Source organism: Pristiophorus japonicus, chromosome 17 (genome assembly GCF_044704955.1).
Source record: "Pristiophorus japonicus isolate sPriJap1 chromosome 17, sPriJap1.hap1, whole genome shotgun sequence".
Lineage (NCBI taxonomy): Eukaryota > Metazoa > Chordata > Chondrichthyes > Pristiophoridae > Pristiophorus > Pristiophorus japonicus.
The window spans coordinates 108,846,438-108,867,959 of NC_091993.1; the positions used below are offsets into that span (position 1 = coordinate 108,846,438).

At 42.3% G+C, this 21,522-nt stretch overlaps 1 protein-coding gene across 3 annotated transcripts in view; it reads left to right on the forward strand.

Annotated features, from left to right (window-relative positions):
• Window positions 1–20,704, forward strand: part of traf3ip3 (TRAF3 interacting protein 3) — a 51,959-nt gene extending 31,255 nt beyond the window's left edge. The window contains exons 10-15 of one of the 3 annotated variants that reach the window (XM_070859029.1): window positions 779–923; window positions 7,529–7,591; window positions 8,419–8,478; window positions 9,036–9,148; window positions 10,539–10,652; window positions 16,723–20,704. In XM_070859029.1, the coding sequence (XP_070715130.1) occupies window positions 779–923; window positions 7,529–7,591; window positions 8,419–8,478; window positions 9,036–9,148; window positions 10,539–10,652; window positions 16,723–16,827 (600 nt within the window). In that variant the 3' untranslated portion in view covers window positions 16,828–20,704. Of the gene's footprint in view, window positions 1–778; window positions 924–7,528; window positions 7,592–8,418; window positions 8,479–9,035; window positions 9,149–10,538; window positions 10,689–16,722 lie in introns of all 3 variants that reach the window. The other 2 variants (XM_070859030.1, XM_070859031.1) reach the window with 2 other exon arrangements.
• The last annotated feature ends 818 nt before the right edge of the window (window positions 20,705–21,522 follow it).

The following is a 21,522-nucleotide window of genomic DNA, read 5'->3' on the forward strand; positions in this document are numbered from 1 at the left end:
TGGAAGCTATCAAAGGTCCTGCAGTGTGCGCAGCTGCCCTCCCCTTTAACCGAAGGGGAGGGGCGTTGAATGCATCAGCGCTACGCAGAGCTGCCGCTTACCGCTGATGACCGCGCGCAAGTAGTGTCCCAGAACCCACCCCAACAGGAAGTGGAATGCTCGACATTGCAGGATAGAAGTTGGGGAGAGGGATGGAGTCATTGGCCAGGGAACGGAGTTTGTGGTTGGGGACCGAAAACAATGGCTTTGGTCTTCCCAATATTCAATTGGAGAAAACCTCTGCTCCTCCAGAACTGGATGTCGGACAAGCAGTTTGACAATTTACAGAGGGTTACAGAGGACAATTTACAGGCAGGTTACAGAGAGAGTATTCCATACATTAGTTAGCTTCAGAGGGGGTATCCCATAAACTAGTTGTTTAAGCGGGAGTATCCAATATACTGGCTGAGTACAGATAATGTATCCCATGTACCGATTGGGTATAGATGGTGCAATGTTCATAATGGACTGTTTTAATGAGGGTCAATGGGTTTTGGAGTAGATTTGTTCCTGTTCTGTTGGTTGAAAATGCAAAGCAGCTGACATATTTAAAAGGAAAATATTTGGAAACTGAGGTAACAAAATTAAGTATTCAATATTTTAACTTAATGGGATACTTCATACAGGGTATCAATAAAAATGTTGGCCCACCTTTGTCCATAGTATAGCTTATTTTTTAACCCACTTTCTATCACTCTTGTGCTTTTTGCTTCCATCTCTTTATCCCCTCTTTTTTCAGAGAGCAGAAAATGAGGAGGTGGTGCACAGAAATTTACAGACCAAGTTGGAAATTGTAGAAAGTGAGACACAGAGACTCTTGGATCAAATTGATATATTACAAGAAGACAATGAACTCAAACAAGAGCAGCTTCTAACCTGCAAAGGTATTGCTTCCACCTGGGCAAGGGCATTTGTTCAGCAGTTCATCATTTTATGTGATTTACAATTAAATGCTGTATATTTAATTGGGAAACAATAATGTAACAAAGGGCTTTTATCTGAAAATGTGGCCCAGAAACAAATTGGAACTGCCAATACTGAGTGGCACAACTAATAGAAAACAGAAAGTCGGGATAAATGGGTCATTTTCCGATTGGCAAACAGTGACTAGTGAGGTGCCGCAGGGATCAGTGCTGGGGCCTCAACTATTTACAATTTATATTAATGACTTGGATGAAGGGACCGAGTGTAATGTAGCCTAGTTTGTTGATGATACAAAGATGGGTGGGAAAGCAAGTTGTGAGGAGGACACAAAAAATCTACAAAGGGATAGTGAGTGGGAAAAAATTTGGCAGATGGAGTATAATGTTGACAAAAGTGAGGTTATCCACTTTGGCAGAAAAAATAATAAAGCAAATTATAATTTAAATGGAGAAAAATTGCAAAGTGGTGCAGCACAGAGGGACCTGGGGGTGCTTGTGCATGAAACACAAAAAGTTAGAATGCAGATACAGCAAGTAATCAGGAAGACAAATGGAATATTGGCCTTTATTGCAAGGGGAAGAGAGTATAAAAGCAGCGAAGTCGTGCTACACCTATACAGGGTATTGATGAGGTCACACCTGGATTACTGCGTGCCGTTTTGGTCTCCGTATTTACGGAAGGATACATTTGCATTAGAGGCTGTACAGAGAAGGTTCACTAGGTTGATTCCGGAGATGAGGGGGTTGACTTATGAAGATAGTTTGAGTAGGTTGGCCTATACTCATTGGAGTTCAGAAGAATGAGAGGTGATCTTATTGAAACATATAAGATAATGAGGGGGCTCGACAAGGTGGATGCAGATAGGATATTTCCACTCATAGTGGAAACTAAAACTAGGGGACATAGAGCCCAAAATTGGCCAGGAGTGGCTCTGTTTTTTTTGGAGCAACTTGATTTTTCTGGAGTATCTTGAAAATCCCCATTTTGCACATTCAATTTGCGCCAGTGTAAGTGAGTTAGTTAGGATTTCTTTAGTTTAGTTTAGTTTTTTTCAAAAGGGGGCGTTATCAGCCAACCACGCCAGTTGTGGCCATTTAAGCCACTTTGGACAGCTAATAGTTACTTCAAAATAACTTAGGCCAGCGTATGTGGCCACTTGTGGCTGCACAGTAAACCCTTGTGGAGAGTTAAGAAATCAGCGCAGGTAGATATATTCTAAAGCACCAAGACTTACAAAGCACTAAACAAAGCACAAAAAGTAATAAACAATCAAAAAACAAATAAAAAATAGAAGTCCTACTTTCATCTGACCATGGACAGGGTTAGGGGCAGCAACTGCGAGCATCGGGTACCTCTCACAGGCTGCAGGACGCGCTGGGGGCGAGGAGCTATTGCGCGTGCACACACACTCTAATGCACATGTGCAGACATCCCGGCACTGTTTTCAGCACCGGGACGCTGGCTCCGCCCCCAATCCACTGGTCACACTACGCCACCACCGAGGAGAGGCCGGACAGCGGCCAAAGTCGGGAGGAAGGTTTTCGGCGCGCTTGGAGGCAGACAAAAGCGTCGCACCATGGGTGAGTACGCCAAAAATCGGCAGGGCCCAATTTTGAGCCCATAGTCTCAGAATAAGTGGCCCCCCCATTTAAAACTGAGATGAGGAGGAATTTCTTCCCTCAGAGGGTTGTAAATCTATGGAATTCTCTGCCTTAGTGGAGGCTGGGTCATTGAATATATTTAAGGCGGAGATAGACAGATGTTTGAGCGATAAGGGAATAAAGGGTTATGGGGAGCGGGCAGGGAAGTGGAACTGAGTCCATGATCAGATCAGCCATGATATTAAATGATGGAGCAGGCTCGAGGGGCCAGGTGGCCTACTCCTGCTCCTACTTCTTATGTTATGTTACTTACTGCCAAATATACTTGTGGAAAAGCTGCTGTGATCTAGTCAATCTGATGTACTGTGATATATCTAATCTTTCAGATTTAATTCAGCACTCCTGAATTTAAAACAAAATAATCAAACGTTTCAATCTCATAATTCCTGGATGTTTGACTATCTTAATTTTCTTGTCTTTAAATTGTCTCAATTGTCAAAATCCATCCTGTATAGACAGGAAGAATTTGAATTTCGCTAGCCCCACATTGCATCACTCAGCAATAATAACAACAACTTGCATTTATATAGCACCTTTACCATAGTAAAATCTCCCAAGGTGCTTCACAGGAATGTTAACTATTTTAGCCTGGACTTTCTGTTGCAGCACAGCTCTGGCAGAGCAGGAACTCAGCCCAATGAAGATCCCCTCTGATCCCTGGGGCCATTTGCAAGTAAGCGATGGCCTTCATTGAGCTCCGCTGGGGGACTCCCACTGGATTTGAGGCAGGAATCTGCAGTGGTAGATCACGGGAGGCCATGCCGCACAGTGAGACTGCCAATTCAAAAGTATAAAAAAAAAATTAAAAGCATAAATTTCTTCAGCTCTTGAGGATGACATCATCTTCTTTCCACCTCGGAATGGGGGTGCCTGAGTCTAGCTGGCGGCTGGATGTCAATCAGGGAAAGTGACAGGAAACATGGCCCGTAGTTCTAATGTTTTTTGCATGTTCCCGCCCAAATATGGGTGAGGCCATGCCATGGGCTGCCTTTGAGAAAGTGACAGGAAGTAGGGGACACAGAGCATCCCGGAGCAATTGGCTGGCTCCTGACAATGTAGATCTGTAGGGGTGAGGGGAGGGTGGATTGCTGAAAATCCAGGCCCCTGTGTTGAACTTGTACAAGGCCTTAGTACAACATTCTGTGAGTCCACGAGGAGAACTCCCCACTCATCTTCAAATAGATCTTTAACATCCAACTGAATAGAAACACGAGACCTTGGTTTAATATCTTACCTGAAAGACGGCACCTTCAACAGTGCGGCACTCCCTCTGTACTGCACTATATGAGCTCAAGTCCTGGCATTTAGCTTCAGAAGTGAAAGTCCTGCAATCTAAGCCAAGCTGGCACTCAATCTGATAAAGACAAGTCACAAAATGTCTTCATAAAATGTTTTACACAGCAAGCCAACAGCAAAACATGGGACTTTTTCCAGTTCTAATGAAGGGTCATTGACCTGAAACGTTAACTCTCTTCACAGATGCTGCCTGACTTGCTGAATATTTCCAGCATTTTCCGTTTTTATTGTAATAAAACATGGGTTACTGATTGAATAGAAGAGACTGGAGAGAAACTCTCAAGTCTTAAGCTAAAGGTTTCTGCAAGTCACATCTGTGGTTTTCAAAATAACTTATAAAGAAATGTAGAAAATAGAATCACTTACCAATGCTTAGAAACAAATCTGCAGAATGAACTTCCTGTATTTGATGCGTGTTAAAAGTATGCAGTGTTATTTTCAGTCTCATTGTGGTCACCTGGGAGGAGCAGCTAGTGGGGCGAGTGCTGATATTGCAGTGAAAGCCATCATTTCCTATTTATGGCCGATCTCTGAATGTGTCCTTTTAATCTGGAGGGTTGGTAGCTGGGGCACGTGCACAATATAGGCCATATTTGACAGTAGTTTATTGGAACAAAGGCCCCTATTGGTCCAACTTAATGGCGGGTGCACCAATGACAGTTGCAGCTTGCAGTGAAGAAAAAATCTGAAGTAATTTCACAGCCTAAATGCAGAATTATTTAAAAATAACATCCTTCGTAAAATTGTGAACTTTTTTTTTTAAGTTCTCAGGTACAGCTGAAAAGAGATGCGGGAGGTCATTTTGGTGAAAGGGAGAAAACAGGCTTCAAAAATCCTCAGCATTGCTTTGCTTACTCCCAATCAGTTTGTTGCTGTTAGGAGAGGGCGTTAGGATAAGCACTAGCTACCAAAATGTCGCTCAGCCTCGTTAATGAGCGCGAGCAGGCAATTTAAGTGGCAATCAGCATCTTAACCATCCTCCAAGTGGCTATTCCGAGCGTGTGCTTCAACTCATTTGCCAAGATGCCATCTCGCGCTAAATGTGAGCTAAACTGATGTTTCAGCTTTAGACCCCATCTTGGCCATCTCTTTACCTCTATAGTATTCAGGTATCAGACCCTCTGAGAGAATAAGAACATAAGAAATAGGAGCAGGAGTAGGTCATTCGACCTTTCAAGGCTGCTCCGCCATTCAATAAGATCATGGCTGATATTCCACCTCAACTCCACTTTCCCTTGATTCCCTTAGTATCCAAAAATCTATCAATATCTGTCTTGAAGAAACTTTGCGGTAGAGAATTCCAAAGATTCACAACCCTTTGAGTGAAGAAATTTCTCCTCATCTCAGTTCTAAATGGCCGACCCCTTATTCTGAGACTGTGACCCCTGGTTCTAGACTCCCCAGCCAGGGGAAACATCCTCCCAGAATCTACCCTGTCAAGTCCCTTAAGAAATGTATATGTTTCAATGAGATCACCTCATCCCAGGAATCAGTCTAGTGACCCTTCGTTGCACTGCCCCTTCGCTAAAGAGACCAAAACTGCACACAGTCCTCCAGGTGTGGTCTCACCGAGGCTGTAAGATTTCTTGGACCTGAAATTGTCCCTTTCCTTAAGGCCTGTTACCTCTGAAAAGTGACGGCCACGCTGTGGAGTGGCCACTGACTTTCCGAGGAATGGCCGCTGATAGCCCAATTGCCCTCCCGAGCTTTCCTGCCGGTGCCTCGATCCCCCCCCTTACCGCTCCACTGCTGCCAATCGGGAGTCAGCATGTCATCACCGTGCGCACCGCTGATCAAACCCCCCAGCGGCAACATTCCCCTTGAAAAATCTTCCGCCCGCCCGGCTGTGCCAAAACAAGCTTTTCCCCGGTGGTCCAGTGAGGCTTTGGTCTTCTGTAGTGGTGGTGCGGCTTCCCTTAAAGGGGAGGACCGACTGCCGCAGCCGCCATGTTTTTTTTTTGTCAGCCGACAAATATGCCCCCCCGGGTTTGGCCGGGCCGCCAACAGGCAGCCTGGCACCCCCCCTTGGGTGCCAGGCCGCTGGCCCAGCCGAAACTCTCATTGGTGGCCCAGTGAGCCGAAGCTTTAAAAACGTGAAGGCTCTCCCCTTTAAGGGAAGGGGTGAGCCGTGGTGACGCGGCGCTGTGATGACGTCATCGCGCCGGTCACTCAGCACCGCCACCAACTTCCGCCCCTCAGTTACCGTCACCGCCTCGGTTTTGCCCCTCAAGTGTGGTCACCTCCATTATGACCAACCTCCGGATCAAAACAAAAAAAAAATCGAAGAGCCAAATGTCGCGAAAGAGTCGACCTGAACCGCAGCTGCGGTAAAAAACACCAAAACAGGGTGGGAGCGCCCCATTTCGGGCGGGGGGCAATTTGTACCCCCTTTACTCTTATACCCCAACTATTTGTAATAAAAGCTACATACCATTTGCTTTCCTACTTGCTTGCTGCACCGGCATGTTAACTTTCTGTGATCTGGAAAGCACCTAAGATGCAGCCTTCGTGGCGTGAATGTCCACCGCAATCAAGGAATCTCCCCCTGGCCAGAAGCTCCAGGAGGACACATCCGGCATTTATGCTGCAATGTCGTCCCTATGGATTTGCAGAGCTGCTGATTCGTCCAGGCGTAGAAGTTTTGGACACTGGTCTCTGGTACTTTGCACAAGAGGTCATTCCCACCTGTGAAATTAGACAGGAAAATTGGGTCTGTTCTGATCCATGGCCCAGACTCCTTTGTACCAGTAGTTCAGTGGGCGGGCCGCAATGAATTCTACGATTTACGGCCCGCTCCCTAATTTGAGTAGTTTGGTCTGTAACAAGCCTGGCTGTGAGTCTGTGGCCCCAAAAATCTATAGGGGCAACATCCCGGTGAGGAAGCAGCTCTTAAATGGATGCAGCCCCCGTAAAAGGAGAGGTTATGGTGGTGACAGAAAAATTGCCTAATTGTACAAAATGGCACAGCACAGACATGGGGGCAACATTGCTCCCTTTGCTACTAAAGAGTTGGAGGTCCTGCTGCAGGATGGGAGGGGGGCACCAAAGGAGGATGGTCATATTTGGGGCTGAAGGTCCCGTCCACCCCGCCCCTGCCCTCCAGTAAAAGCACCAAAATGGCACAGCACAGACATGGGGGCAACATTGCTCCCTTTGCTGCTAAAGAATTGGAGGTCCTGCTGCAGGATGGGAGGGTTGGGGCACGAAAGGAGAATGGTCATATTTGGGGCTGAAGGTCCCGTCCACCCCGCCCCTGCCCTCCAGTAAAAGCACAGATACCAGCTTCATATTGGGTGGACACCAACTGAGTCAATATAGTCAACCAGCTGCCTTGTACATGGCTGCAAATGAGGAAGAAGCACTTGTATCTGGAGGAAGGCAGAGGCGAGCATTTGAGGGAAGTGTGCAGATTAAATTTTGCTGCCCACAGCACTAATCAAGGGTTATCTCCTGCAGCTGAGGGTTAAATCATAGAGTCGGATAGTACAGGAACATCAACTGTTTCTGTTCGGGTTACGTGTTATCTGACCTCTGAGTGGGTTGCAAACTCCCACCAAGTACAGCTATATTGTGAGCTAGAAAATAATTGTAGATTGCTTTTTTTCCAGCGAAACTACAAAGTACAGAGCAGCAGAAACAGATGATGGCATCTACAATCAGTAGCCTACAAGGTAAGGGCATGACCTTCCTCTGTTGTGTTGCTGTCACAGTAGACTTATATTACAATGGAAAATGTGTGACCTGAATTTGAAAACAGCCCACATGAAATACACAGTGAAGTGTGTGCACCTACTATAGACAATCTCGTTTCCTTTTTATTTTATTTAACTTGTATGGCATGGTTGATCTGATGAATTGGTTTGTGAATGAGAATGCCACCTGTTCTGTTGCGCACCAAATTTGAATCCCAGCTAAACTATTCCGTTATATTACTGATCCATTACATGAATGGCTCCGATAGTTCAACTCGCTTTGAGAATATTTCAAAAGGTTGGATCCTCAGGAATCCAACAAAAGCCAGGATGCTGGTCTCGGGGATAAATGATGGTAATCGCTCGATGGGGGAATTTTTCCAGTGTGTGCAAATTTAAAGAGAATTTCTTTTTATTAAATTGTCACTATAAACCAATGAGAACATATATTTTTTCAGTGTCATGCTCAGTTGAAAATATACGCCATAAAGTTTCAACTACAAAGGATGTTTTCAAGGAGGGGAGAGGGAGGGGGGGAACGGGATAGAGTTCCCAACCTTCCCAGATTGACCGTGAGTTTCCCAGAATGGGAGTTTCTGCCCCCGAGCACTGCCTCCAGCAGCCCGGGAGATCAGCGATGTAAATTTCACCTGACTGCCGCAGATAGCCGCAAAAGTTACGGAAAGAACTGACACTAGCTCTTTGTGCACTCATGTAGGTTTGATTTTGAGCAGCAGTGAAATTCAGCCGAGGTGAGCCAGTGTGTGCCTGATGGTCATGCTTTTCAATTTTTGTTCAAATTGCAGACACGTTACAGAAGAAAAGCACCCAGACAACGGCGCAAGAGAAAGTGATACAGCAGAATGGTTAGTAGAGAGGTCACAGGCACCCGCGCGTAATTCAACATTTTATTCTCGGCTATGTGCCAGCTGTGGTCAGTGGGTAGCACACTCCCCTCTGAGTCTGAAGGTTGTGGGGTCAAGTCCCACTCCAGCGATTTGAGCATATAAATCTAGGCTGGCACTCCAGTGCAGTGCTGAGGGAGAGCTGCACTGTCCGAGGTGCCGTCTTTTGGATGAGATGTTAAACCGAGGCCCTAGGTGGATGGAAAAGATCCCATGGCACTATTTTGAAGACGAGCAGGGGAGTTATCCCCGGTGTCCTGGCCAATATTTATCCCTCAATCAACATAACAAAAACAGGTTATCTGGTCATTATCACATTGCTGTTTGTGGGAGCTTGCTGTGCGCAACTTGGCTGCTGCATTTCTCACATTACAACACTGACTACACTCCAAAGGAACCTAATTGGCTGTAAAGCACTTTGAGACGTCCGGCGGTCATGAAAGGGTGCTATATAAATGCAAGTCTTTCTTTCTTTTTCTTTGAGCACCAATGTCAACCTTGGGTTTGATTCATTCTAGTCACGTTTAGTGCTTTGATTGAGCACCGTCACCAGGCACTCCAGCTGGAGATCAGAGAGCTGAGCAATCAATTGGAAAGCCAATCAGCCCTGCTCCACGTGAAAGAGAAGGAGGTGAGAAAGCTATCACTGGCTCACGCGATACAAGACGCAACTCTTAAATATAAATATTATGTCAGTAATCCCAAATATGCAAAAATGGAAACACAACGTATTGATTTATAATAATTCTTTGTAAGAGATTTTTGAAGTGCATCAATGCTAAGGCTCCATTTTAGAAACTAAAGTAATATCTGGTTTGGCGATCTTGGGCTCAAGTATTTCAATTTATTCATATCTACAGTCAGGAGTGCTTTTTCTGTAATACTAATAACACAGTAGGATTGTATTCGGCATTACAATGTTAGATTAACTTCATACCTATCTAATACTGAAATAAAGAGAAGTATATTTCTGTCCCCAGAAAGCCCGGCTGACCGATTTTGAAACATGTTTTACATGGCAGGAGCTTTAAATTAAATTAAGTTAAGTTAAAAATGAAGCTATGGATGAGAAGTTTTATGTCACACCAAATACCAGATTCACCTTCCTCTCAAACTGTGGTTGCAGGTTTAATGCTCGTCCATTATGGCATGAAATGACATAATCAGTTAGATACAGAGATTTCAATTACAACTCATTATTTCAACAACATCATCATCAACTAGGCAGTCCCTCGAAATCGAGGAAGACTTGCTTCCACTCTAAAAGTGAGTTCTCAGGTGACTGTGCAGTCCAATACGGGAATTACAGTCTCTGTCACAGGTGGGACAGTCGTTGAAGGAAAAGGTGGGTAGGGAGTCTGGTTTGCCGCACGCTCCTGCGCTCGTTTTCCACATGCTCTCGGCGCAAGCCTCGAGGTGCTCAGCGCCCTCCCGGATGCTCTTCCTCCACTTAGGGTGGTCTTTTGCCAGGGACTCCCTGGTGTCGGTGGGGATGTTGCACTTTATCAAGGAGGCTTTGAGGGTGTCAACAACGTGTATTTATATAACGCCTTTAACATAATAAAATGTCCCAAGGCGTTTCACAGGAGTATTATAAGACAAAAAAATTGACACCAAGCCACATAAAGAGAAATTAGGACACATGACCAAAGAGGTAGGTTTTAAGGAGCATCTTAAAAGAGGAAAGAGAGGTAGTGAGGCATAGAGGTTTAGGCCGAGAATTCCAGGGCTTAGGGCCCAGGCAACAGAAGGCACGGCCTTCATCGTGTGATGTAATTCTGGGATATACCACAGAACATAGCATAGTAAATGAACAGCATTGTACTAGGGTCATTCAATCTCTATGTAGGTCATTCAATCTCTGTATGTAGGTCAAAATGGTACACAGTCTTAACCATACCCTTTATTGGAGGTGGAATCCTCCCTGTTAGCTTATGGAGAACTGCTGCCTCTTGATGCTGTTTATGGGCCCTTTTATTTTCCTCACTTGTGTGATCTGCTCTTCCTCATCAAATCTACAGTGCACTGAACTTCACTCAAAGCTTACGATTGTGCAAAATGAGCATCGTGCCCGTTTAAAAAATCTGCAGCATCGCCAGGATGAGCCAAAGAGGTTTCAGAAGAAACCTGCCCAGGTGAGGTTCTGACAGCATCTGCAGTCGCAACGCAAGGTGAGAAATGGCCAAACAAATACCAGAGTTTAACAGATAACAGGCAACAAATTACCAGGTTTTATTTCAAATTCTGAAATCAAACACAAGAGCCCGCTTTTCATGAAGTCACAGATTTCCTTTATCGAATTGGTTGCCAAGTAATGTACTTTTCACGCATTAGTTTGATGATTTTTTTGTCAGTGTCATCAATAACCATCTTAATCACGAATTAACCCATCAAAACTGGAACATTATGTGAACACGTTTGGTGATGCCCTTTTGAATTAATTTGATAACACTAACTTAAACAGACAAAGAACCAAAGAATTACATAGAATGTACGACACAGAAACGGGCCTTTCAGCCCAACTAGTCTTTGCTGGTGCCTATACTCCACTCGAATCTCCCCTCATTCCATCTACCTCATCTCAACCTTTCAGCATATCCTTCTATTCCCTTTTCTCTCATGTACTCATCTAGTTTACAGCACAGAAGCAGCTCTTCGGTTCATCGTATCTGCGACTGCTCTTTGCTAGAGCAGCCTAAAACTAATCTGCTGCCATCTTGCTCCCCGGAGTCTCCAATGTCACTTTTTGGATTATCATTAGATATTTTGACAGAAAATTGGTAAGGACAAAATAAATTGACAAACAAGCCAATTTATGTAAACCAAATATTTTGCCAGTCCCTTCAGACAAATTTTGGGACATACTGGGACATACATTGCGGCCTCTGTGTGCGTACGATGTGTGCACGCACCCGAAGTGGCGTCGCAAGTGTCGGTTATCAGCACGCGATGCACCAAGAACCGGCATTTGCGAACTGTCAAAATACCGCATCCACGGGAGGACATTCACGAGCAGAGATTTGGGCTATTTGCCCAACTCCTGCCCAGCGCATGGCCTTCAAATTCTTACACCTGGCAGGCGTATAGCCTGATTTTTTTTTTTTAAAACCAGCATAAGAGTTTTAAAAGATAGAAAAATTTAATTTTATCACTAATTTTTATATTAAAAACTGTCAATTGAGGTAAGTTTATTTTTACCCCTATTAAAACATATTTAAAAAATTGAAGAAATATTTTTTGTCTAAAATATTTAATTAAATTCAATTGCAATTAATTTTAAATATGGGAGCTTGTACAAACGGAGCTCCCATTATTATCAATGAGAATATTCCATGTTCATTGGTGGTCCAGGCCCATGTGATCCCATGTTGCGCTTGTCTTCTTGGGATGTGTGAGCCCATACGCTGGACTGCACAGCTGGGCCTCGGAGTGCACGTATACGTTCCTCCGGGACCACCAGGTACTTTTGTTTAAAAATTTTCGGTCTGAAGCGTCCGCCCGCAGGATGCCTCCAACCGCAATTTCTTGGCCACTGTGAAGAAACCAGCAGGTGACTGACACGGTTGTGCAAAGATAGCCAGTGACTAGTGTCAGTGTGTGACTGTGCTGTCTCTAGGTAGATCAATTTAGCAAAATATCTTGTTGGATAGCTCACCTTTAAAGCTGTATCAGCCCATGAGTTTTATTTTTTAATTCCATATTCCTATTAAAATAATCTCTTCAAATTGTTCAGTTTGTAAGAGGTAATTCCACGAATCTTAAAAACAGTTTTGTTTTTATTCATGGCTTATTTGATGCAGACTGCCCTAGTAAGCTGTGGGCGAATTTAAAGTTGCTTTTACACTATTCTTCTAACTCAGATCCCAGGATCCTAGCATCTTTGGGCCTGCTATGACATTTATACTGTTAAATCAATTTTGTGTTACCAGGCAGATTGTAGACTCAGGTATAACTAGGCACTGGTTTCCCAGAATCTGCACTAAAAAGACAACCATAAAAGAAACTTCATTTTTAGGTGCACTGGTTTACAGTGACCGAATAAGCAAAATTCCAAGGATTTTGGGGGACTATTATTGGTGTTTGGGGATCGAATTCTACAATTCTGCCTGTTTATAATTAGTGCAATTGGTTTATGGCCATCAAATAAATCAAATCCATTTTATTGCATGCGAATCTAGCATTTTTATCAGTGTTTTCGGGATGTTATTCCACAAATGTATCCATTTTCCCTGAAAACCACCTTCCAGCGGTCTTGTTAATTTTAGAACAAGACTTGTTAATTGGTGCATTGATCCGTGTAAGACGGAAAAGACAAGCGTACTGAATTGTGTTTGTCTGAAATTTTTCTCGCTCTACTCTTTCAGCGGAGGTTATGAATAAATGTGTTAATGTTTCAGCTGAAATGGCAGAGGGCCTTCATCCTTCAGTATCCCACAGAGTAATTTTAAGCCAAAGGGATCTATAGAAGGCTGACTTTAAGAGACCAGCTTTAAAAGTCAAACAGGTTTCATAAGAACATAAGAAATAGGAGCAGGAGTAGACCACCTGGCCCCTCGAGCCTGCTCCGCCATTTAATAAGATCATGGCTGATTAGATCATGGACTTGGCTCCCACTTCCTTGCCCGTTCCCCATAACCCTTTATCGCTCAAAAATCCATCTATCTCCGCTTTAAATGTATTCAATGATCCAGTCTCCATAGCTCTCTGGGGCAGAGAATTCCATAGATTTACAACCCTCTGAGAGAAGAAATTCCTCATCTCAGTTTTAAATGGGCGGCCCCTTATTCTGAGACTATGTCTCCTAGTTTTAGTTTCCCCTATGAGTGGAAATATCCTCTTTGCATCCACCTTGTCGAGTCCCCTCATTATCTTATGTTTCAATAAGATCACTTCTCATTCTTCAGAACTCCAATGTGTATGGGCCCAACCTATCTTCATAATTCAACCCCCTCATATCTGGAATCAACCTAGTGAACCTTCTCTGTACAGTCTCCAATGCCAGTATATCTTTCCTTAAATACGGAGACCAAAACTGCACGCAGTACTCTAGGTGTGGCCTCAACAATACCCTGTACAGTTGTAGCACGACTTCTCTGCTTTTTGACTCTCTCCCCCTTGCCATAAAGGCCAACATTCCATTTGCCTTCCTGATTACTTGCTGTACCTGAATACTAACTTTAGACCCCCAGGTCTCTCTGTATTGAAGCACTTTTTCTCCATTTAAATTATAATTTGCTTTTCTGTTTCTTCTGCCAAAATTTATAACCTCACATTTTCCCATATTATACTCCATCTGCCAATTTTTTGCCCACTCACTTAGTCTGTTTATGTCTCTTTACAGATTTTTTGTTTCCGCCTCACAACTTGCTTTCCCACCTATCTTTATATCGTCACCAAACTTGGCTACATTACACTCGGTCCCTTCATCCAAGTCATTAACATAGATTGTAAATAGTTGAGGACCCAGCACCGATCCCTGCGGCACCCCACTAGTTTATTGTTTGCCATCCGGAAAATGACGCATTTATCCCGACTGTTTTCTGATAGTTAGCCAATCCTCTATCCATGCTAATATATTACCCCCAACCCCGATAACTTTTATCTTGTGCAGTAACCTTTTATGTGGCACCTTATCGAATGCCTTCTGGAAATCCAAATTCACCACATCTACTGGTTCCCCTTATCTACCTTGCTCGTCACATCCTCAAAAAACTCCACCAAACATGATTTCCCTTTCATAAAACCATGCTGACTCTGCTTGACTAAATTACACTTTTCCAAATGTCCCGCTACTGCTTCCTTAATAATGGACTCTAGCATTTTCCCAACGACAGATGTTAGGCTAACTGGTCTATAATTTCCTGCTTTTTGTCTGCCTCCTTTTTTTAAAATAGGGGCATTACATTTGCAGTTTTCAAATCTGCTGGGACCGCCCCAGAATCCAGGGAATTTTGGTAGATTACAACCATTGCATCCACTTCTTTCACTTCCGTTCTCCACATCCTAAATACAGACATTATCTTTAGCTATGACAAAACCTTTATCTGCAATGTTGCAAAGCTATTTTAACACATTTCACTACAGTTTTATGTGATACATTTTATCCTGATTATAAAGTCAATCCTTTTTTTGTGTATCCAAAACAAGAGAAAAATCAGTCAACCCCTGTGTGAAACATGATTGCATTGTATTATTGGAAAAAATCCTATACGGTCAGCCTAAAACATTTTTTGTTATTTTAGAAGTAAACAATAAAAGATTATATAGCTTTAAATATACTATCGTTGTCATCTCTGGTATTTAGGGTGCCACACTTGCTTAAATATTCTTGCATAGACTACACGATGTGACAGCACATAGGAATTTAGCATGCAGTAATGGGCTGAATAACACTGAATGGATTATTGGGCCCAATTTCACAAGGTGGGGCAAATCTTCACTTTGTGGAACGATATAAAATGGATGATAGCGAGTCGGAAGCCCGTTTTAAATCTCTCCCAACTACCCCAGTGTTTTTATTTTTTGGTAATCCATTGGTTGCTACCAGGCATTGCATTCAAACTCTAATGGTGTAAGTAAATTAACAATCATTAATATTTGTGTTTTAAGAGTAAAATGTTTGTTTACAGTAGACTTGATTTGGTGAACCTGAGCTGGATTGCAGTTAGTGGACTTGTGCAATAGTTCACTGCAACAACAATTTGCATTTATATAGTGCCTTTAAAATAGAAAAGCTTCCTAAGGAGCTTTCACAGTGCAGTCATCATCATCATAGGCAGTTCCTCGAAATCGAGGAAAACTTGCTTCCATTCTAAAAATGAGTTCTTAGGTGACTGAACAGTCCAATACAGGAATTACAGTCTCTGTCACAGGTGGGATAGACAGCCGTTGAAGGAAAGGGTGGGTGGGACTGGTTTGCCGCACGCTCCTTCCACTGCCGGCGCTTTGATTTGGTAATAATCAGTAATAATTGGCAACAGTGCAGTAATCAGATAGTGGCTTTACGGTTCAGGAATAACATGAGAGAAAGCGGATACATATTTAATATGTTAATCTTCTCAGTAGTTCATTAACAGGGAGATAATGGTAATGGATTTAGAGGAATGAGAAAGGGAGAAATTGTTAATTAGCTCTATCTCCGTCATGGTCAGCTCATCAAGCAGGAAGACACAGCTCATTATCATGAGGTAAAGAAAGATAGTGTGACCAATATTAGCAAACACAGATTATAGTGTTGCTAAGAAAGAGAGAGAAATGATGAGAAACTGTATGTGACCCATAACTCAAGAGGGAGAAAATCCGAGAATATGCACTATGCAACAGGCCAATGAGGGAGAGAAGCTGGGAAAAGGCAATGGGTAAGGGAGACAGAAAAGCCAGGACAAAATGCTGGAGAGTAGTTTATGTTAGGCAAACACTAGCAAAATGTAAGGTGCTGCATTAAACATTATAAATATATATACACTCACATTGTAAAATAACCTTATGAATAGGCAGGAGCCAGCTGAACTGCTATAGGAAGCCTTAGATTTGACAGAAACTTTCAACTGGGGACAATTGATGCACTAAATATGAACATTTTGAGAGTTTTTTCATTATTCTTAAAGTTATCACATAGATGTAGAGCTGCATAATGTGCTTCATGATCTCACTTTGATTTGGACTAAGCTATGCTGCCTAGTATTTGATTAATCTAGAATATATCATGTGGAACGTGTCATTCATCTAGAACCATCATTCTATCATTCATCTGGAATTCAACACATAGCCTGACATCACATAGACCTGAACACTGCCATGCTGCACAGTATCACATTGAAGCTGCCAATCTTATATTACATAATGTCACTGATATATTTATGCTGCAGACAAAATAAAGAATATTCAGAATTTTTCTAAGCTTATGAAGAATATTTGGGGAGAACAGGATCAATGCCCATATATGAATTATCAAATTTGCATCATATTTACAGATTTAGGAGATAGTAAGCAAAAGTCAGCTCATCGTATTCATGAAAATTATGAATGGCTTTGAACAAATTATGCAATCTGAAGTTGCCACAGGGTTAATGAATGTTTCCAAGCACAGATCAGAACCCAGTAAGTAACGGAGTTAGCACGCACACACACACACAGATATTCAGGTAGATTTTTGGGTGATTCTATCCAGTGATTTATTGACTGAATGTTTTTTCTCTCTTTTAGAGACGATGCTGTCAATGTTGTCGATGTGTGGCCTTCCTCCTGCTGGCTGCAACGGTGGCAGGGTTTGCTGTACTTTGGGCAAATCTGGATAACATTCCTTTCTAAGAAGTTGGAATAAAACACATTTTGTCATCGGCATAAACTTGCTTAAGACTTTGAACACTGAATGTCCTTCAAAAAAAACATATTTTTTTAATCTTTTAAAATTTGCTAAAATAATTTACTGGACATGCTGAATATTATAAAATAAAATTAGATAGATGTATACGCTCACAGAACCTATCCAACCTGACCCAGATCATGTGTGGAATACTGACTACTTACCCATATTTCAACAAGAGCAGACATTGACGACGTGATTCAACACCGCCTCCAGTGCGCCAGTGCAGCCTTCGGCCATCTAAGGAAAAGAGTGTTTGAAGATTAGGCCCTCAAAACTGCCACCAAGCTCATGGTCTACAGGGCTGTAGTAATACCTGCCCTCCTGTATGGCTCAGAGACATGGACCATGTACAGTAGATACCTCAAGTTGCTGGAGAAATACCACCAATGATGCCTCTGCAAGATCCTACAAATCCCCTGGGAGGACAGACGCACCAGCATTAGCGTCCTCGACCAAGCCAACATCCCCAGCATTGAAGCACTGACCACACCTGATCAGCTCCGCTGGGCAGGCCACATCGTTCGCATGCCAGACACGTGATTCCCAAAGCAAGCGCTCTACTCTGAACTCCTTCACGGCAAATGAGACAAAGGTGGGCAGAGGAAACGTTACAAGGACACCCTCAAAGCCTCCCTGAAAAAGTGCAACATCTCCACTGACACCTGAGAGTCCCTGGCCAAAGATCACCCTAAGTGGAGGAAGTGCATCCAGGAGGGCGCTGAGCATCTTGAGTCTCATTGCCGAGAGCATGCAGAAATCAAGTGCAGGCAGCAGAAAGAGCGTGCGGCAAACCTGTCCCACCCACCCTTTCCCTCAACGACTATCTGTCCCACCTGTGACAGAGACTGTGGCTCTCATATTGGACTGTTCACCTAAGGACTCATTTTAAGAGTAGAAGCCAGTCTTCCTCGATTCCAAGGGACTGCCTGTGATGATGATATTTCAGTTATCAAATGGGAGCCCAAAGCAGGGGGGTCACCATTCCTTTGGTTGGAGAAACCAAAATCAAGAAGAGATATTTTACCTCAGATAGCCTTCATGCATCTTGTACTGGTTGATTACAAAGCACTATCAGCAGAGGTTATGGAGCAGCTTTCTTGACTGACCTTTGACTCCCGCCATGATAATGCTTGGTAGAAGCAAATGGACGATGCCTTAAAATGGGGGGAGAAAAGGAACAATAATTTACAATAGTTGCATCACATTTTATTGTAGGTGGAGAGAATCTGCCTACTTGTAAACAAATGCAACATCTGTATCAATCAAATATATTTGAACAGATGTCAATGAAACATAGATCTTGCCATTCATCATCAATGTCTGGCTAACCTCAAAACTTTAGTTCTTGAAAATCTCCACAGTAACCTGCCTCTGATACCAGGGTTTCAAAATCACGATTTGATAAGTGGTTGGGAGACAAGCAGTTGGAAATCTGTTTGAATACTAAATACAGGAGCCCCTATTAATGAAAGGCCAGGGATTTGCACAGTAAATGTGTTGGCTATAATGAATCAAGCCAATGAAACTACTTACTGCTGAAAAGTTGGGAATCAGTAACAAAAATGGTGTCACTGTTTTGGGAGAGAATGGTGCATTTTATGGAGGAAAATACAGCAAACCTGTGAATCACCGTTTTGAATGCAGAGCTCATTTACACTGGAGAATCAACTACTAAGCGGTTAGTTCAACTATAACTGATTTCATAGAGATGTTATTCCTTATAAAATCATTATGTTGATTGATGGAATTAACGTGATGATTAACTGAACAGAAGCTCACCAATCTTTGCACAGGTCCACTTTCCATGATCTGTATTTCTCCCAACAGTGTGAACAAACGTTTACATTTCAAATAACAACTGTGACGCACCCTCTTGTTTAACACAAGTACAGCACAAAACTTAAAACAATAGTGTTTTACCACTTTGCATTGACGGTTATGTGAGAACTTGCTTAAAAGTAATCACACAATACTACCACAGTCAAATAGTTATTCACAATATTGATATCCACATATTGAATGTGCCCACTTTACATCCTCGGAGTAAAATGGCTATAGCATCTCTTGTTTTCATTTAGTATGAAGGACTCCAATACATTTTGTGTCACTTCAGAAGACAGATAATATCAGCCATGGCAGACATTTTTTTTTAAAAGGCTAAATTATTAAATAGGCTTATTCATGAACAAAGTTATTTTAAGATGGAAGCAATTGGTAAGATTTTGAATAGTTCAATACAGAACCAGAAATCTGGAAGCAGTTCACAAGGAGTTCATTAAAAAAAGCTCAGGCAACTCCCTTTGCATTATATTTACAGAAATTTGAGATGATGTATTTCTCAGAAGGAAGTAAACAACCTTGTTCCTCAATGAAAACAGAATATCACATTTATTGGAAGATGTTTCACTCCCTCCATGTGACATGGCAAGATGAACTAAAGTTGATAGTTCTGTAATATTTAAGCTCAGGATTCCACTTTAGTCTAAACGCAGCTTTCTTTTAGGTAATTCTCAGCAGATGATGCTGATGAGATTACAGGGCGAGTACATTATTTAGATAACAATACAAGGTAGTCCAACAAATGCAATTGATGAGCAATTCATGCAGTTAACATGAAGTGCTCTGGTGCCACATGAACTTTGCAATCTGTGTGTCAAAAATACTTTGTTCCCTTCAAAGGCAGCGAACCAGACTTCTTATCTATTGGTAACTCCTATTTTTGAGAGTGCTATTTTTGAACTACTATTTAGGACAAGTAGAGATGAAACCATGGACAAAAATTCCATTTCAGCACAATCCACTTTACAATGTACATGGTTAAACCCCCCTATTACGTCATTGTCATGTTCATTGTTAAGATATAAAGGGGAATGAAAGATGTATTCACATTTGAGTATTATTTACTGACTTCAAAAATGGCAGCTGAAAATGCAGTATTTTTTTGTATAGTAATATTAATATTTCAAGATGATAGCTAGTCTCCAGATATGTTGAATTCTTTCATAAACATTTTAAATTGTACGCAAATCTGCTGGTGTAGGGGGTGCAGAATGGTAGAGCATCTTCTGGCACCTTGGGATGACGAGATCCAAGATCATTTCCCCACTCACTTGGCACCCAATCTTGTCCGTGCTGTTGCAGGAATGGAGTGGGGGGGTGGGGTGGAATCAGATGGTCTTCACTGGACCTTTATCATGCACATCTTAGCAGCTGGCCAACAAAGGCACTGAGAGTGCCCCAGAAGAAGGTTACCTGCACCATTCCCTCAGCTGTGGGAGGCAAATGGCCCAGGATGGTAATGAAAGAAAACTGGGAGGGCAAAAAAAAAAGTGGAAGCAAAACTAATTTAAACTTGTGCCGAAGATGGGAATGGCACATGTCTTCCTACTTTCACAATGATGATGGTCCTGTCTTGGTGTGCACATGATATCAGTTAGAACTGAAAACCCATATCGATGAAATATTGCAAAACAATCCAAGAATAAGAACGTGGCAAGTTGGGATTGCAAAGAACTTGGACACGTGGTTAAATTAAACCCGTAAATATTTGTGCATCGAACTAAACCATGGTATTCACCATGCTGTGAATTGCTCAGAATCCCAAGAACACATTTTGCTCATAGTTTAATCTATAGAACTAATGCTCTATTCAGACCTCACTTGAAACCAACCAGCACAAAATAAATGTTTATTATGAACTTTGTCTTCATTTTCATTTCCAGACTTTTAAACATTTCCTCTTGAAAATATTTGTATTTTTAAAGTGATAATATTTGGATATACAATGTGTAAAATATTGTCTTCGCTGTTGTAAAGACATTGTATAGCTGCTAAAAAATAAATCTCCTGGAGCAGGATACAATGCCTTTTTTGTGAATTTTTCAGGGGGAACATAATGACAAAGAGTCATTTGCAAAGCATGAAGCCTCGCTACTGGAGCATGGGTTGCAAAATCAACCCTAATATTATAGTACTATCTTTGATCCACACTCAAATCTATCAAATTTACTTGTGGACACCAATGCACCAATGAAGAAAAAGGCACAAAGATGATATAAACACTTCCGACCTTAAAAAAGTTTTTACATATATACATATTTTTCTACAGGTGTTAAAAATACTGGATAGAAACTGAGATAACCAGACATAGAAACATAGAAAATAGGTGCAGGAGTAGACCATTCAGCCCTTCGAGCCTGCACCGCCATTCAATAAGTTCATGGCTGAACATGCAACTTCAGTACCCCATTCCTGCTTTCTCTCCATACCCCTTGATCCCCCTAGTAGTAAGGATTACATCTAACTCCTTTTTGAATATATTTAGTGAATTGGCCTCAACAACTTTCTGTGGTAGAGAATTCCACAGGTTCACCACTCTCTGGGTGAAGAAGTTTCTCCTCATCTCGGTCCTAAATGGCTTACCCCTTATCCTTAGACTGTGACCCCTGGTTCTGGACTTCCCCAACATTGGGAACATTCTTCCTGCATCTAACCTGTCTAAACCCGTCAGAATTTTAAACGTTTCTATGAGATCCCCTCTCATTCTTCTGAACTCCAGTGAATACAAGCCCAGTTGATCCAGTCTTTCTTGATATGTCAGTCCCGCCATCCCAGGAATCAGTCTCGGAAAGCTCGGT